At 41.3% G+C, this 18,565-nt stretch overlaps 1 protein-coding gene across 2 annotated transcripts; it reads left to right on the top strand.

Annotated features, from left to right (window-relative positions):
- The first annotated feature begins 152 nt into the window (after positions 1-152).
- On the top strand, positions 153-16,623 carry adam19b (ADAM metallopeptidase domain 19b). Of its 2 annotated transcripts, none has more exons than XM_029512179.1 (23): positions 153-1,242; positions 1,501-1,613; positions 1,731-1,801; positions 7,606-7,684; positions 7,899-7,975; positions 9,658-9,859; positions 9,974-10,039; positions 10,269-10,340; positions 10,458-10,624; positions 10,843-10,927; positions 11,409-11,548; positions 11,663-11,840; positions 11,927-12,016; positions 12,203-12,398; positions 13,135-13,243; positions 13,548-13,758; positions 13,928-14,005; positions 14,436-14,544; positions 14,628-14,757; positions 14,859-14,961; positions 15,033-15,392; positions 15,521-15,618; positions 15,724-16,623. In XM_029512179.1, the coding sequence occupies exons 1-23, from the start codon at positions 1,143-1,145 to the stop codon at positions 15,728-15,730; spliced, it is 2,841 nt and encodes a 946-aa protein (XP_029368039.1). In that variant the 5' UTR covers positions 153-1,142; the 3' UTR covers positions 15,731-16,623. The 2 variants fall into 2 exon arrangements, with proteins under 2 accessions (XP_029368039.1, XP_029368038.1); XM_029512178.1 differs by having other exon boundaries at positions 14,856-14,961.
- Positions 16,624-18,565: the final 1,942 nt, after the last annotated feature.

The raw sequence follows: 18,565 nt of genomic DNA, 5'->3' as shown, positions 1-18,565 counted from the left end.
CTCAGCTTTTACACTGACGTAAAACATGGCTTTATAGAGGGGAAATCCTAGAAACCGGAGCACATAGCAGGTTGTGCTGTCATTTAAAAACGACATGTGTTTACATCCAGTGCCTATATTTAAGCCTATTCTCCCACTGGTTGGAAAAGGCAACGGCAACCATCTGCAATTTTTACTTTAACAGATTGGTTTTGTATCTATATAAACTACAAAATCTAAATTTTTAGGCTTTGGTTACTAACCATTTTAGCCATTGTGATTACTAGTGTCGACCAATCGGTGCAAACATCACAGCAAAATTAGTTGGCAGTCACATCTAATTACATCTATTATACACGACCACAGTTGATTCAGCAAATTTAAAATGATAGCATTTGTTTTCACTTCCTCATCAGAGAAAAAGTAGCTAAATAAGGTAATTTTGGGATACCAGAGTGGAGACCCATGTTAAAATAATGGGCATGGGCAAAGCAACATTTTTCTTTTATCACTCCCATTTCTCATTGTATACTTTAACAGTGATTTTAAAACTACCCGATCAGTTTCACACGTTGGAATAAGTCACGGAGAAGCCTTCTACTCAGAGTTAACAGTCACTACATATGTGTATCATATATCTTCACAGGCTCTCAAGGAGGTAAAAGAGATAACCTTAATGAAGGCACACCTGGAGTATCTCAGCCTGGCTTCAGTACAACATTAAATTATTGCTGTACCACTTAAAGAAATAATGCCAACTTGAAAAACTGCAGTATGCCCTTAAACAGACTCTTCTATTTATAGTACTTCGTTGCAGAATGACGAATATTTACCTAATAATCACCTTATTATGTTTGTGAAAAAATGGAGGATTGGCCAATTTGGCCTCGTGTTGCCATTTAGCTCTTTGATGTGTAACGTAAGCCACAGTTGTGTTGCCTCACCTCAGCTCTGTCCTCTCCCCGGGTGAGGGACGGGGGGAGGAGTGAAAATGAGAGAGATGAGCACTCCGGGTGTCTCATCCAGCCAAGCGGCGGCGGCGGCGGCACCGTGATGTCACACCAGCGACGTTTCCTCCATCTGCCGTGAATCCTCCTCCAGGCCCCGTTCACTGCACGTCTGTGCCGGTCCAGCGGATTCTTTTGGAGCCGTCTGTTTTCAAGATGCGTCCCGGAGCGCGTCCGCGGTCTTCTCCGTGTCTGCGCCTTCTGGTCTTCCTCCACTGTGTCGGGGCTGCTGTGTCTGCAGGCGGACTTCATCACGGTGAGTCCGATTTGTTTGGTCTTTTTTTGTCTCTAATTGGATGTGTTCGTGTTATTATTCACATTTCGGCTTCCATTCCGATGTAACACCACGTGGTTTTGTCGATTTTTCAAAATGTAAACTGCCTCCATTCAAATATATATTTTTGAGTGACCGTCCACCACCCAATTCCAGTATACTGTATTCAGTGGGTCACTGAATTGCAGTCTGCAGACCTCTTAGTGGCTCATCTGACATGTTTGTTCTGTTTTTCATCAGGGATCAATAAGCAGGGCTCACCAAGGAGCATCCTTGGGCATGTACAGAGTTATGAGATTACTTCTCCCATATGGCTGCATCCTCACAGAGACAGGAGGTCCGCCAACAAAGAGGTGAGCCACTCTCTCTGTCCATTTATGTGTGAGCTAAACACAGAGGCTTTTTAAATCATCATATACAGCTCTGCTCAAAAGAACTAGCTGTTTTCATTTTTTTATTTTTTCATCCAGCATCCTGCCGAGACTCAGGTTCTGATCTCAGCCGAGGGCCAGCAGCTCAGACTACGCCTAAGGAAAAACGAGTGAGTGGTTGAAATGATGTGCAGTGTTTTATACGCAGGCTTAAAGAAATTAAACGTCAATTTCTGGTGCAGACTAGAGGAACAATGCTTCACAGGATATACCCATAACAAATGATTTATATCTAATTAAGTCAAGTTAGTTCCTCAAAGTTACTTAATCAGCATCCAAAGAATGCCCCACTAGCCCCATTATCTGACCAGATGTTAGCTGTCACATAGAAGCGCTGAGGTCAGTGCCCCTGCAGTTGCAGAGGGGGTTGTGATGGGAGGAAAAAACGGTGATAATTTTGGGTGACAGAGGGTTGACACTTAATCTGTATGCCTTGAGCAAACAGGAAGTAAGATTTCAGTTTCTACATCTAACATCCTGTAATCTGATGGTGTCCACATCCCCTCTTTGTGTCACTCATCAGGGCACAGACACACTCATTAACAAACCTCGACTCCGCTATGTCTGACTGACTGTTCCCTGAGGGATTTGCTACCCTGCATTTCCTCCCCAGCAGGTGGCTCTGCCATCGGATTTCCTCCTGGGCAAAGAATTTTAAGCCATTATACAATGTTTGTTTGTGTATGTGTAGTGTCAGAAAACCTTTACAATCTCTTTGTTACTCAAACAGCCATGGAGATGGTGTTAACTAGCCTACAAGAAGTAAATGAATTATTAAAAGAAAGGAAGTACAATACAGTGCAATGCAGCAGAAAAAAATATTTGTGGCATCATGATAATAATAATAATAATAATAATGATAAAACTACACGATGCAACCACTTTTGAGCAACTGTTCACTTGAACAGGAAAACCTCAAAAAGTTCCTCCCACTCTTTGAACAGCAGAACAGCAGTGGATTAATGAGTAAACATTTTAACTTATACATAGATGCCCTCAACTGTTCACTTGATTTTATATTTCATTTTCTTCAGGTTGAAGCTGAGGTTAAAAGTTTTAACCTGAGCCATAGAAACAATAGCAATCATATCAAAGCCATACAGGGTTGGTATACAGCTGTTACAAACAACAACCATACAAATGTATGAAATAGTAATAATCCCATAATAACCAATAATAACTGACCAGCCAAATTTAATAATAATGGAATGTGTGTAAAATATGTAAAGTAATGGTTTCAATTAAACCTCTTAAAGTTTCGATGTACTGTGCAAGTGAATGTAACATGGACATCAGCAACTAAGTAAAAATACATTTAACAATGAATAAAATATCAGATAACACAAGTAAAAAAGATAGGAAGAAAGAAATATATGAAAAGGTTTTCACACTGTAAGGTACACCTGGCACGATCACATTATTTTGGGTTGTGGTTTTTTCCAAATCAATGAGCAAACCTCTGAACCGAGTAGTACGGTTCCCTTCCTCACCCCATCACTTATCTGTGTTCCCCTCTTTCCAAGCCTGAACATACAGCCCTTACGGTCTGTGGAGATTGGTATCTGAGTTTGGTGGGAAGCCATGGAAAATGTTGCCAGTGTCCATGTTTGTGTACTGCTGGCCCCATTGTATCCTCATTGACCCTGTAACTGTTACTCTGACAGTCAGCAGATAAGGGAGAACCCAAATTAGCCATTCACTGGTCTTGATCTCATCTCTCTGTTGATTGTCCTGAAGCACTTTACATCTAATTTCTCCCCTGCCTCCCTCTTTTAGTTCCAGTTCACGTCTTCTGGTTTTCACCTACTGTATCATTTAATCAAAGGAGGACAGCATGGCTGCGAATTTTAATGGGCATCAGTACTTCCAGTTACTGGAGTCGGGACTCAGCCCATTAATGTCCTCCCAGGTTGTGCGTGTGTGTGCACTTGGGTCTTATTTTCGTTTGTACGTGCTTTAGTGTTGGTGTTTGTGTGTCTGCTTGGGCTTTTATCTTAATGAAAGGCTGTGGCGCGCCCGTAGAGGGATGATTTGGTTAAGAGCCAGTCAGAGGCTAAAGTGTACTGACTCATCGGGCAGGAAAGGATGTAAAAACATCGTGAGAGGAGGAAACAGTGGAAGAAAGTGGGTGATGGACTGGAGGTTGAGGTGAGAAGAGTTGTGAAAAGTGGAGGCAGCTGGGTTCAGTTTGTGAAGGAGTTGTGTGCATTGGGTTGTGACTTGTGCAGATATTCCTGCTTCCTCCTTTGTGTGACTTCTCAGTTCTTCTGTTTAACGCCCTTCCTACTCTGCCTTCAGTGCATGAACCTGAATTAAGCACTCCTCTGGGAAAGGTGTCCATCATTGTTCTTCCTTTCCTCCGATCTCCTCCCTACTCCTCTCCTCGTGTCTTCCAATGTCCAGCCTAAAAATGAGCACCCAATTTTTCCTTGTTTCTCTCCTTCCCTCACATCATCTGATATTCCTCAGGGCTGTAGTATAAATATACATCTCCCACGCAGTCTCTGGGGGTTCGGGTTTGGGGGACGGTGGCCACACGCAGACAGGCGACATACAGACACACACAGCCCCCCAAAAGAACACAAACACAACTCAAAGGACAGGCTTGATGGATTGCAGGTTTGGCAAGCGAGGCACTCGCTTCTTTTTGTTACCCTTGTGTCTGTGTTTAGTCTCACAGTTGTGCGGACTTGTCGGGTTAGATGTCTCAATCTCGGCCTCAGCATTATCGTGTGTTGGGGAAACACTCACACAAAGGAACATTTGCCTCCCTGTGCAATAAAAGCCTCTTAATCATCCACTGCTGAGTGGTGCTACTATGACTTTGTGTCAGCTACCTCCCTCCCTGCCTGTGCTCATGTGTGGTGATGTCATCTGATACTATGAGAGAATGCGACCCACTGACCCTAATGCATTACCCCACATCTACTTCTCCTTTCTCCCTGCTTTCCTCTCTCCCCAAGTACATTAACATTACTCCCCCCACTCCTTCTTTCTCCTTCTGAGGCTGAACCAAGCCTTTGTCTTTGTCTGCCAGACGGTCCTGATTCAGCCAGTATTTCGCTGCTCAATCACAGCATCTGTCTGAACGCTGGAGGACATCCAAATGCCTGCAACCGTCACATAGAGGCTTTTACAATCTTGATTTGAGAGCTGTCATAGTATTTACCACAGCACAATTAGATGTAAGAGTTTGGGGTTTGGATCCAAGAGTCTTGCCGCAGAGTTTTATACTGGTTGACTCAAAGCTTGGCAATAAAATTAGCATACTGGCTTCATCTCTATGTTGCTGGACCAGTTGAGACTGAGTTCAAGCTCTTTTGTAAATCCAAGCCAGATTTTGGAGGACTTTTATGTGACGATAAACAGAATATCTTTAAATTTTCAAGACGTCATTGGGGGCAATCATTCACATTTCACATCTTCAGTACCCTACTGTTATTTCAATTAGTCACTTGCACCAGAAACCAGCTAGTCTTCTGATTTAGTTTCATTGAAGTGCAAATTTTAATTGTTTGCAGGTTTGCTATGCAATGTTGTATATCACTGTAAGACTGCTATATGCTGTAGCTGTTAACGGGATCTAGTTCCCTCCCTTTTAATTCTATACACACTATACAACACAACATTATGTTCCAGCAGAGTTGAAAGCTGGCCATACCTAATTGCAGAATATAACCCTAAAGAGCATCTCAAATAGTTTACTTACAAAAACATTTTGGTTTGGCTCTGGTGTCCATCATTTAAGCATTTTGTTAGCTTCTTTACCAGTCAAATTAATTGATATTTTTGTAAAACCTCATAAAGTCTGTATTTATTTTGTGGCTTATATAGAGTGAGGGTAACGTTTTCATCAAAATACATGGAGCCATGGAAAAAAAAAAACCCTCATATTCGGCTGGCGTTATCCTTTAAGTGATGGCTATAGCTTTGTTAATGACGTGTTGTGTCTGTATGTCATGGAACATCACCAGTCCATGAGTGTACACAGTATTAACCCTAAGGACTGCTAAGTCAACGCAGTTTGGCTTAGACATGCAGCCGCTGACATAGAAGAAAAAAGAAGAGAATATGGGAAGGAAAAAGTCATTATACCATTGTCTTTCCTGCGTAATGACTACATGACAGAAATAGAGTAAAGCACAGGTTATCGCATGCTCCGCTAATATCTCTGTCTGTTATTATGATAGAGAGGCTTTGACCGATGAGAGAAGAACATGATGGGAACATGTCGGTGGTTAGAGAAAAAGGAAAACTAGAGGATATCCAGATATAAATGAGGTCAGGAGGTCAAATCACAACACTGTGCATTAAGCCATTTAGGGTGACATGAGCAGGATACATTACTACTGAACAATCATTTTTAAGTCTGCTTATGTCTCTAGCCCAGCCCCTCCGTCCTCCAAGTGGTAATCTGTCAAAGCACGAAGCAGCCACTCTGTCTTTCACTTGCTTGGTCACTGATTATATCAACAGACTTTCATTGTTTCAAGTAGCTCGTCTCTTTCAGCCATCTGACCAGAGGAAAAGAGAAAAATTCCCATCTTCTCTTCCTTTGTCTTCCTCATCCTTTAAGGGAATAGAGTGACATTTAGGGAAATACAATCATTCACTTCATTGCTGAGATTTAATTCATTGACACCCCACTCATGAAACCACCCCCAGGAACTGCTCAGCTTAGTTTAGCAAATGAATTTGAAAATGGGGAAGGATCTAGTGTGGTTCTGTCACAGTAATAAGACCAACCTACAAGCACTGATAAAGCACTTAACTGTCACATTATAGCATTTATAAGCCACGATTTCAGTCACATTTTCTCAGTTTTAGTCGCAGTTCCTCAGCTTGAACAAATTAAATATAACCAGTTATTCATAGAGCTTAAGAGATGTGTGGAGAACTTTGTTAAATTTGCACTGTTGTTTCGTGACTTAATAGTAAACTAACCTGCGGCTAAGTGAAGTTTCACAGTAACTGTACATATGTGAAATTGGTATAATTTTTCTTATCCAACATACAAGAACAAAATAAGAAGGTGTGTTGTCCACAAAGCTGAAAACGTAATAACCCTGTTACCCTGAGGTTATACCAGCATCAGCAGATGAATTCACTACCGTCTGGTTAATGCATCTGCATGAGACTGTGGGAGTACAGATGAGAAGAGATTTCAGGGGAAAGGGCAAAAGTAAACCAGATGTGAGGCAGACAGTTTATGAATGAAAACAGGAAAAATGGATTGAGACAGAGTTGGAAAGAGAATGACAGGAAAACAAGATGTAAATATTGGGCTGAGAAGTTTGACATGAGCAGGCCAAGAGGTCAAAGACACCCACTTAATTGCATTGCACACACATGCACATACATGCGCACATTCACGCACTGGTGGAGGAAAGAGGAGTATAAATGTTATTTGCTGCTACGCATAAAATCTATGTTTTTCACGTGTGTGGACATGGAACTGATTTATCATCCTCTACTGTGCAAAATCTAATACTGCTTGAGGCATTACAGAAATAAAGAAAGATATGATGGTTTTACTCAATAAGACCCAAACATGCCAACAAGCCTTAAATCTCATGTCTTGGCTTTTGGCTCTTTAGGAAACAGAAAGGGTCAAGTGGGAAAGAGATATATGGATTTTCTTAGAGCCAAAAACACTTTCCACATTCCTTTTGTATTTCCTTGTATCAGGGGGATCTTTTTCTGTATCTTAAAGCTGTATGACTTTGCCAAGCATCTCTGTCAGGGTTCATATTTCATGAGCAGTGGGCTGCTGTCATCTTCTACCTCCTCTATATCCTCTAGCTTTTAAACTGTATACTCTTTCTTCATCACTCCCACCTATGGTTGCTCAATGTCTGCAACTGCACATGTTCTCGTTCAAACCATCCCTGAATTTGTGAATTTCTTTCACCAGGCAGCTATTGGCCCCTGGATATCAGGAAATATGGTACCGTCCAGATGGAGCACGCAAGATCTCCACTCCTGCCAACACTGTAAGTTATGGAGACAGTTTCAGAAGCGTAGACTACAGAGGAGAGTGACAAATAATCATAGAGGCAACCAATATCAATGCAATCGATCAATTACAATGGTATATGAATGCTGAGTGAATATATTTGGTATTTTCTACACATATACCAAGTTTGTCTGATTGAGTCACCGTCTCTCAACACTGTGTCACCTTTATTCCCTATTTCTGTCTTTCAGGAACACTGTTTATACCATGGGACGGTTCACGGCATTGAGGGTTCCAGTGTTGCTGTTAGTACATGCTTAGGACTCAGGTAAGTGAAACTCCAGCACACGTTTTCTAATATTTAGAACTGATGCCAGCGCTAAAAAACATTTCTGAGAAGTCTCCCCATGAGAGTAAGTCCTTCCAAAAACGATGCTCTGTTCCCGAACACAGCCACCACAGTTAGGAACAGAGAAGATTGCCTTTCTGTAACTGTAGAGTTTCCTCATGAAACCATTAAATAGCTGCAAGGTGAAAGGAAGCATGAACACAACACATTCAAGCAAAACATTCAACGCAGAAGTACTTCTGGGTTGTGCTAAAAACAGGAAGATACAAATCAGATGTATAGATTGTGGCAGGGATAATGTGTGTGACTGATCTTATCGATGTGTTGGTGGCACTAATTCATTTAATTAAAGCTATTATTATTTTAGCAATCCTTTAATAGCCTCAGTTCACTTGTTTTACAGCTGATCGGCAAAACATTTTGAGCCAGAAGAACAGAATAAATGGATGCAAAGCAATTCCCCCAGTGTCGTAACAATCATTAATAAAATATCTGTCTAGAAAATTGGCGATTTACAATTGTTGAGCATTTACTGTGATCCACTTGCCAAAATAAAGGAGAGGCATGGACAAATTTGGTGCATGCACAGCTGTCGCCTTGATTTGGAAGAAATTTAGTTGGGGAAGCCAACTTTTTCTGGTACAAGTTGTTGCAGTAAGTGTGATGTAGCTCCGTAGTTAAAAATTCATTTAAGTGTACCGAGTGAAAAGTCAGATTCAGGTACATACAAATGATCTCATGCACCACTTTGTTGGCACTGTAACAATATTAAATTGGTTATTTTCTTAAACTAAATGCTCTATTCTAGCTAATAGAAGTCATCCAAGTTTTTATGTATTTCTAAATTATGAGGCATATGTTTGTGAATGTACGCCAACCAAAGCATGGTTGGATAGATAATCTGACAGGAAACAGTTGCGAAGCCCAGTAGGTTAGTAGGTCTTTGGCTCCAGAGTTGGTTCATAGAGTGCAGCTGAATATGAAGATCCTGTGTTTTTCTCTTGGTGTGGCTCCAGCGCAGCTGAGACTTCCTGCTGAAAACACTCACAGAGAGGAGAAACCATCAACAGAGGAGGACTTGGCAAGCGCTGATCATTGCTGTGTGTGTGTGGGTTCACTGCTCTGCATCTGGAGGCCGGATTAATACGTCTTTTTACTTATGTAGATTCTCTGGAGAAATACAAACACAGCACAGAGAGACACTGACATGTGGCAGCCTGACTTCTCCAGATGTTTCCTACAGCTGTTTGATCTGTTGTGCTGAGTGCTCATGCGGTTGTTTGTTGGCATCTGCCGGCTCTTAAGTGGTTTTTGTGAAGAAGCCAGAGGATTGTGTATCACTCAGTCTCTCCCAGCAGATATTGATATATGTACAATCGTAAATCACCCGAGACCTGCATCCCTTTTCTCCAATAAAAGAAAATTCACAATCTGGCAGGCCACCATATGATTTTCCCATGCAGTGAATTCAAAATGTCATTCAATTAGCTGACAATTACAGGCAGCCATGTGTTTTTGACATTTAAAAGGTTATATTTGTCAGTTTTTATAAGAGAAGCAATGTTTTTCACAGTATGCCACAACATGCAGCATAGATGATCCTCATTGATTTCCATCAGCTCTGATTGGATGGAACCATGAACAGTGCCTTGTTTCCCCAGGGGACTGATTTCCTTGAACACGAGCGTCAGCTACCTGATAGAGCCTCTTCTTGTTTCCACGGATGCTCAGCAACACGCTGTCCTCAGAGCCAAGAGTCTCCATCTACCTAGAGGTAACTGCCAGCATCACCATGGAAACAACAGGAATGAGGAGCCTCTTAATGACTTCCTCCATGGAATGATGTCAGCACGGAGCGCGAGGGTGTGTTTAGGAAGGATGAGCAGCAGTTGTCTGACTTAAATCCTTTGCAAGTTTTATACAAAGCATTACAACAAGTTCAGCAAATGCTCTCAATTTACATGTCTCCACTTTCAGGAGAAAAGAGACCTGAGTCAGGACATGAAGTATGTGGAGCTGCTGGTAGTGGCGGACAACGCTGAGGTGAGGACATGGTTGTGGAAATGCTCATATTTGGTCACTCTAACCAGACGGTGTTTTTTCATTGTCATTCTATCAAATGTTATTCTATATTTATTTTGTTGTAAACTTTCCAAGTAGTTGAAGTAAATATAAAAGTCTGATTCACATCTAGTGTGAAAAATATCCTTTGTGGTCAAAATGTAAAAATAATTCTGTTTCGATTGAAACATGTGCTTACTACGCTTTGCAGTTTGAAAAGCACGGACGTAATCTTGTGAACACCAAACTCAAATTACTAGAAGCAGCTAACTTGGTTGACAAGGTAACGTCTGATTTGAATATTTAACTTACTTCAGGTTAAATAAATGACTGTCTATCTATCTGACGTAAGAAAACCACAGGCTTATTTAGTAGCTTCTCTGTTTCCCCAAACCCACAGTACTACAAAGCTTTGAACATTCGGGTGGCATTAATTGGTCTGGAGGTGTGGACCAACACGGACATGATCAACGTGTCAGATAACCCGCACAGCACTCTGGCAGCATTCCTGTCCTGGAGACGCAGACAGCTCAACACGCTCCCCAACGACAACGCTCAGCTCATCACGTCAGTGTCTCTCACACTCTCTCATCTCCAACTAGCCCTCCGATTTGTCAGTTCAACACTAGTGTCTCCCTGTCTATCCCCTCTCAGCACCCAAGCCCATGGGGCAGATCTCTGAATTGATTTAATCTCTCTTGTGTGAGACAATAACCATCACCACTTGTATCCCTGTAGGCTGGTGTCCAGTTGAAATTAATCAGCAGTGGCATTTCTGTTTCCAGGGGGAAGTCATTCCAGGGTACCACCATTGGATTGGCACCTCTCAAAGCCATGTGCTCGGACTACCAGTCAGGAGGAGTGAACACGGTGAGAGATAAGAATCTAATTCAGTGGTGGTCCTCTGCCTTTCACGAGACATTGTCATCATTCAGCTATCCACCCATTGCAACTTCACAAAAATAAATGAACGAAACCATACTTACAACAACACTAAGCTTTCTTGATATTGATACAATAGTATCAATGGACTTATTACCAAGAAAGCTTTAAAAACTGTTTCTGTAATGGACAAATATTATGAAGACAAATGACTCAGTTCCTTATTTCTTATATCTCCTTATTCCATTATCTGGTATTTTTTCTGGACTTATCTTCGTTTGTTCACTTTGTTGTGTAACTGTATCTTTAATTAAAAAAAAAAAAAAAAAAAAAAAAAAAAAAACTTCACAAAAATAAAATGTCCGGTCCTCTCTAATAATAATGCAGTTTCACATGACTGTGACACGGTGCAAGCATGCACCAAGTAGTGCTGACCTCATAATAATCCTAATGCTCTTTTCTTCAAAAGGACCACTCTGAATCAGCTGTTGGTGTTGCCGCCACCATGGCCCATGAGATGGGCCACAACTTTGGCATGAGCCATGACAGTACAGGCTGTTGTCAGGCCAAAGCAGAGGATGGAGGTTGCATCATGGCTGCTGCTACGGGGTAACTATTACCCCAAAATATATATATTTATGAAGGCAGAAGAAAAGCATGGAATTTAAAAATTCTATTCAACGATGTACTTTGTGATTATCTGTGTATTGTACTTGTGCACAGCCACCCTTTTCCACGTGTGTTTAATGGCTGTAATGAGAAGGAGCTGATGAGCTACCTGAGCTCTGGAGGAGGGAAGTGTCTCTTCAACCTGCCGAACACCAGATCCATGTACGGCGGTCAGCGCTGTGGCAATGGCTACCTGGAGGATGGAGAAGAATGTGACTGTGGAGAGGAAGAGGTCAGTGTCTTTGTGTGTGTCACATGTCTCTGGATCGTAAAATGTATGTTCTTGTAAGCCTGTAAGTAACCTTACTTTTTGTGCAGGAGTGCACCAGTCCCTGCTGTAATGCCAACAACTGCACTCTGAAAGCTGGAGCTGAGTGTGCCCATGGCATCTGCTGTGATAACTGCAAGGTGCTAACACTAAACTGTAAACACGTACACAAGGGAAACAAAATAACCCTGTCTCCCCTGAAGCATTCTTCCCATTGAGTAAACATTGTAGCACTTGTGCCTTTACAATTAATCATTAATTCTCTCTCATTCTCTGTTTGGGCATTTCCTAAGTGTCTTCTCTGCTTTCCATGTGTCATGGTTCAGCTGAAGAGCCCGGGTGTGCTGTGCCGTGCTCCCTCAGGATCATGTGACCTGCCGGAATACTGCGATGGGAAGACCGAGACTTGTCCTGCTAATTTCTATCTGGTGGATGGCACGTCGTGTGCGGGTGGTCAGGCCTACTGTTACACCGGCATGTGTCTGACTCTGCAGCAGCAGTGTCTGTCACTGTGGGGGCGAGGTAGGTAAACTGTCGGCTAAAACCTTGACATTTTTGTCTTTCAAAAGTCAAAATGTGAACAAGTTTCATTATTAAATTTACACATTTAAAGATTTTGAGCATGACATCAGCATTCAAATTAAATTTCTTATTTTAAGCCCAGAGCTGCTGGCAGTTCTGACAGCCAGTAAAACTCATACAAAGCATTCTTTATTTGTGTTAACTGAGATGGTAAAAGACTAATTCATCTTTTTGTGTGGAGTACTGATTCAAACTGATGCACATTTTTAGCTAAATTGGGTATTTCCAAAAGGAGGAAATGGGCCTGCTATTCATAGTTTTTTTTTTTTTTTCAATTTTAAAGAAATGATGGGATGATGTAAATTTCAAACAGATTAATTGTAAGCAAAGTAATAAAGATTAATCATGTGGAAAATGGTGACCATCGAGTAATGTCACGTTGGAACCCCAAAGCGTTTGATTAAATAACATCCCCTGCTTTTGAGGAGACTAGATAGTGTTAGAAATGAGTACTTGGCAGATCAAAAGATTAGGGATTGTTATCAGATAGTGTCCATATTCATGTTGTGACAGAGCCTCCCAGGAGAGCCTTTGTAGTACCACAGGAGCCACACAGAACAGTCAGGGGTGCCATCTGGTCCCCATCAGGTGGTCGCATACGAAGCACTGTGGGGTTGTGTGGGTATGCAGCCGTGCTAATATACGTTTCCCTGCATTTTGTTTCTTCTGACCACAGATGGCCAAACAGCCCCCGACCTGTGTTTCAAAAAGGTGAATGAAGCTGGGGACATGTACGGGAATTGTGGAAAAGATCTGCTTGGAAAATACAGGAGCTGTCAGGACAGGTGAGAATATTCAACCTTTCAATAGCACATGCTGCTGTGGAAAATTTATGGCTAATAATGCTTCTACATTTTCTAACAATTACAACTTCTTCACAACATCTTCAGGTGTTTCCTACATTAATCACACCATCTCAGATCTGCAATTTTATTCTATTTTTTTTTTTTTTTTTTTATATCTATTTTGAAATACTCCCTTTAGAGAGCAAATGCAACAAAATTTATTTCTGTGTACTGCAGTTCACATTTCAGTGACAATGAACTAAATTTAGAATCTTGAATCTCAACAAACTATTTTCTCTGCCAGGGATGCAAAATGTGGGAAAATTCAGTGTTTGACTTCGGCTTCTAAGCCGATTGAAAACAATGCTGTTCGAATAGAAACCACAGTCACTGTGGGCAACAAGAGGATCCAGTGCATGGGAACTCATGTGTACAAGCCTGGGCAGGAGGACACACAGGGTGACACCCTGGATCCAGGACTGGTCCTGACTGGCACCAAGTGTGGCGATGACTCAGTGAGACACTAAAAATGGGCACGATGCCTGCTTTTGGTCCAAAGTTTATTGGTTCTGTCAGCAAGCTACATGTTACTTCACACTTTAGTTAACTTTGCTTCAATTTAATTAGTTTTACTATTTTCTACAACTACTACTTCCTTCCTCACACCCCTCTTTCTTGCAACAGATTTGTTTTAATGGAGAGTGCCGCAATGCATCTTTTCTCAGAGCTGATGAGTGCAATGCCAAATGCCACGGACACGGGGTAAGGTTCCACGTGGACGGATAATTTGAGAGTGTTGGGGGAAGTTTGGCTGCTGGCCAACTATTACGGAAAATGGCAAACTTGGCAGTGGCGCAAGATTTACATCCTTAATTAAAAGTAGAACCCACAATATAGTAATATATTCTGTTACAAGAGCTTGTCCTGCTTTGAAAATGGCAAAAGTAAAGAAGTGAAGTGAACAGAACTCACTTAAAGCATCCAAGGCACTTATTATACTGCAGGACGAACCTAATCACTGTCCAATCTTAATCTACAAAGCAATTGCAACTTTTTTAGATAAGTACAAGTACCTCGATTTGTAGTGCATTGGAGTAAATGTATTTGGCTACATCCCAGTCCCTCTTTAGCTATTCACTACAATATCTGTAAGTTAACTTGATGGCTGATGGGTAACGTCTTCTCTCACCAGCTGTGTAACAACAACCATAACTGCCACTGTGATGCAGGCTGGGCTCCTCCTCTGTGTGACCAGAGGGGGTCAGGTGGGAGTGTAGACAGTGGACCTGTCATCAGCCACAGTGAGATACTTTATGTACAGATATTGACAGTTTCATTAAGGTTATGCAGCTTCCTAACTCTCTCCTACTTTGTATTTCATCAGGTACTCTCCTTCCAGTTCTGGTTGTCCTCCCTCTGGTTGTCTTTGTGGTTTTGGCTGCTGTTGGACTGTGGTGCTGCCACAGGCATAAACTCCACTCACTGAAAACTACTGCTCCTCCTCCAGGTCCAATGTATGTAGTTTGGAAGTGTGCAGTTTGTACGTAGTGCTTAAGTCTTGATGTCGGGTAGGTGCACAGTATGAATGATGGGTCTGTATCGCTGTTTCTAGCAGCTGTTCAGCTCAGGGTGAGGACAAGTCATTGCATCCTGACATTCATGTGAATGGTCACACCAACCCAACCTTCTTGCTAAAGAAACAGCAGCGAGAACCCCTGGTAAAGTATCTCATATTTACCAAAAATAGCACTGCATCTGCTTTTGAATATTAAAACAAATTCTGCCACAGGTGAAGTCCTCTCCTTACCCAAGCCCGTCCTGCTCAGTGCGGTCCAGACAGGGTATTGTGCGACCAGCAGTAAAGCCTCCACCCATACCTACGTGTGCTGCAGTAAAAAAAGATCTTCAGATGCAGACTGTGTCTCCTCCTCAGAGACAACACTCTCCTCAGGCTGACACTCAACTTCCAATCAAATCTGTGCTACTGGCTGACAAAAAACAAACCCGGCCTCCTCCTCCACCTTCACATCCTCCACCTATACCTTCCCAGGATTTGTTAAACTGCTCACAGCCTTCAGCATCACCTAAACCCCGACCAGGCCCTCCTAACAGACCTCCACCACTTTGTCCAATCAACAGACCAGCAGTGGTGAATATTTTTGTACATTTTATTCCTATTATTATTATTTATTATTTTTTTTATTTATTTCAAAATCATTTGTAAACATTTCCTGAGTGAACTGAACATAAACTGTGTGGCTTGTCATTCTTACCTAGGGACAACTTCAGGTAAAAGGCCCGCAGGTCACCATGAATGTCCCGCAGAGACAAAAAGCCACATTGACTCCATCTGCTGGACAGAAAAAGCCAAACAGGTAGCTCATTTTGGTGTTTTTTTCCCCTCATGTCAGCCAATGCAGACTTTGTGTTAAACATTGATTTTTTCCCGTTTGTTTGTTTTTTGTTGTTGTTCCTTTCAGAACCTAAACTGTGATCTCAGGGAAATGTTCGGGACCAACATTTTCATCCAGGAATGGACTGCTTCAAGCCGTCTTTTCAGTGGCTGGCCCAGAAAATGTGGCGCTGCAATTTGAGATGAACACTTGACACACTTGGTCGGTGAATTACAAAATATTTATTCTAATGTCTATTGAGGGAAAATAATAAAATTACAGGAAGTTACAGAACACATCGCAAGGAATGGTTTTTAAGTCTAAGATTTAGGCTTAATGTGCTCTGCAATTAAGGAAGAATTGTAGATTTATATGTTTGTTTGTTTGTTTGTTTGTTTGTTTGTTTTACCGTCCCACACATTGATGGAAATGTGAAATTGTTCCATGGGTGTCAGCAGTGTTGAGACACAGGAGTATTTATTCACAAAGCAATGAAAAAGCAGCCTATGTCTAGCCAAATTAACATGGTGCTTCTTCAAGAGCATCAGCCATAAGGAGATATCTTATATTAAGAAAAGATGCCAATATTGAAATGCATAGGCTTCTTATATGTGAAAAGGGATGTAAACTGGACCAGGGGGCACCAGTGAAGGCCCTGCATGCATGCTATGAGTATATGCTCATGCTACTATACATACATGTGTGATGCGTGCCAGGAAATGTTAGCAATATTTCAGTTTTTTAAATTACTTTTGTTTAAAAAGTTTTATATTGTGATGCTGCACTTTTAGGGGTCTTGTAAGTGTGAAATACTCTTCAAGGCAGTAATGGTACCAACTTGTCACGGTCAACTCAGAGTGGGGGTATGACCCTGTTTGAGCTGTAACATGGAAATGTGGTCAGCTGCCATGTTTTACCTTCTAATCAGACCTCTGCAAACTCAGGCACTGAGCAACACTGTGTCTTCAACTGGACTTTACCTGAACATGTGGAAGAATAAAAATATGTTATACATTTTGAATGGTTGTGTTTTACTGGTACATAAAACCTTGTTCAGACACTAAGGATTCAAGCAGCATTTCCTCTGTTAACATATGTCAAGGCAATTGGAGAAACAAGTAGCTTGTACATACATAGTGTGTTCTGCTTCTTGTTATGCAGATGCTGATCGTATAGTATCGAAGGAATGTCAACTTGTGTTTAGCAGTGCAGATTAAAAAAAACTGAGTGTGTTTTGCCCACTTGCTTGGAATCAATCATGTAGTCTCCTTTACTAAAGTAAAGGGCTTTGAGTTCAGACAGTGTATCTTAACATATGTGTGCTAACATGCTTGTTGAGATGCACTGTCACTGTTTTTTGAATACACCCCGTGGAATGTGTTTACAACAAATTCTGACTGACAACAGTCCGTTTCATAACTAGTACAGGAAATTTTTTTTTATTTCCAGAATGTTTGAGAAACACTTTTCAACTTCTGTTGAAGTCATATATTATTGTTGTCATTAATAATAAATATAACTCATTGGAGATTTTCCTAATAATTAGACACTTCATTTACAGGCCAGAGGTCCAACAATCTCCAAGGCCTGATGGAGCTCCATTCAGGGTTAAATAAGGATTCGATTTGCAAAATCAGACCTGGACAAACATCCATATATCATATGTGGTATTACAGTAGAGTAGGTAGATACACCAAGATCCACAGATGTTTGTCTGGCAATGCAATTTCTTGGGACTTCACACAACAGCAACCTTTACTATGTTTAAAAGCCACTGGGAGTGTATGTGCACTGCCTCATCAGTGGGGGGTACAAAAATCTTTAGAACGCGAGATCTGAACAGAACGCATTTTAAATTTGAAAGCCAAAACATTTGCTTGTGCAGAAAGCTCAACACTATTTTTGATTCTTTCTAAGTACCCACCTGATAGGTCATAGGTCACTTTGGGGGCGGGGCAACGATGTCTCAATCACGTATTTATTATTATTGTTACCATTATTAATTAAAAACTAAAGTCATAAAAACATACATAATCTCTTATAATATTACCTCCATACTCTCAGTTCATACACTTCATAGTTATATATATAATATGTGCGCTCACACTGCGCAGTGCGCCAAAATGCGCACAGCATGTAACCGGAAGCTGCACCTGAACAGCCCAAACAGCTGGAGGGCCTTCAGGCTCGTTGGATGACATGTTGGCTAGCTAAATGAACACAAACTAAAAAAGTCCAATGTTAACGTTCAAGATGAGTGCGCCAAACAGCCGCCAGACCGCTACAGTGGAGATCACCGGTCATATGTGAGTACATGTGTACTGGTTTCAATGTTAAACGCACACACATAAAGCAAATACGGACAATGTTTAACAAACCTAAATTACATATTAAGCGACTTGAGCATCGATTTGGAGTCCTATTTTAAGACACCTCAAATGTCTAAGTCCATTATTTACTTTCCTTTTTCCTCTGGTGTCCGGTCTGGGGGGAATACGTGGCTGCTGAATGACAGCAGGCTGTGAGTTTATCAGAGAACAGTCTGAGTGGACCAACGGAGTAAAGTCAATGCTCAGAAACTAAACAAATCGAAGAGCCAAAGCTTAATGACGCTGCACACAGCCAATGGGACCATAAGAATTTAGAGAAAACTCCCACCAGCTGCTCACTACGACTATTTTGCTGATCAAATGTATTTATTTATTATTCAAATCATTGATTACAGCAGCATTTCTTTGTATGAAAAGTTGGGTAGAAAGTTTATAATTATTATTAGCGTTGTTGTTATTCACTCTAACCTTGCTGCATCTACTTCACTGACCAAAAAGTTGAAACTACTGTATTTACTGATCATAAAAGTCAACAGCACGTCAACACTTAGAGACTCTGTCTTAATGTTAAATGAACGCAATTCATTCACAGCACACAA

Source organism: Echeneis naucrates, chromosome 10 (assembly GCF_900963305.1).
Source record: "Echeneis naucrates chromosome 10, fEcheNa1.1, whole genome shotgun sequence".
Lineage (NCBI taxonomy): Eukaryota > Metazoa > Chordata > Actinopteri > Carangiformes > Echeneidae > Echeneis > Echeneis naucrates.
The sequence above is the reverse complement of the archived record's forward strand: the minus strand, read 5'-3'. Positions and strand labels throughout refer to the sequence as shown.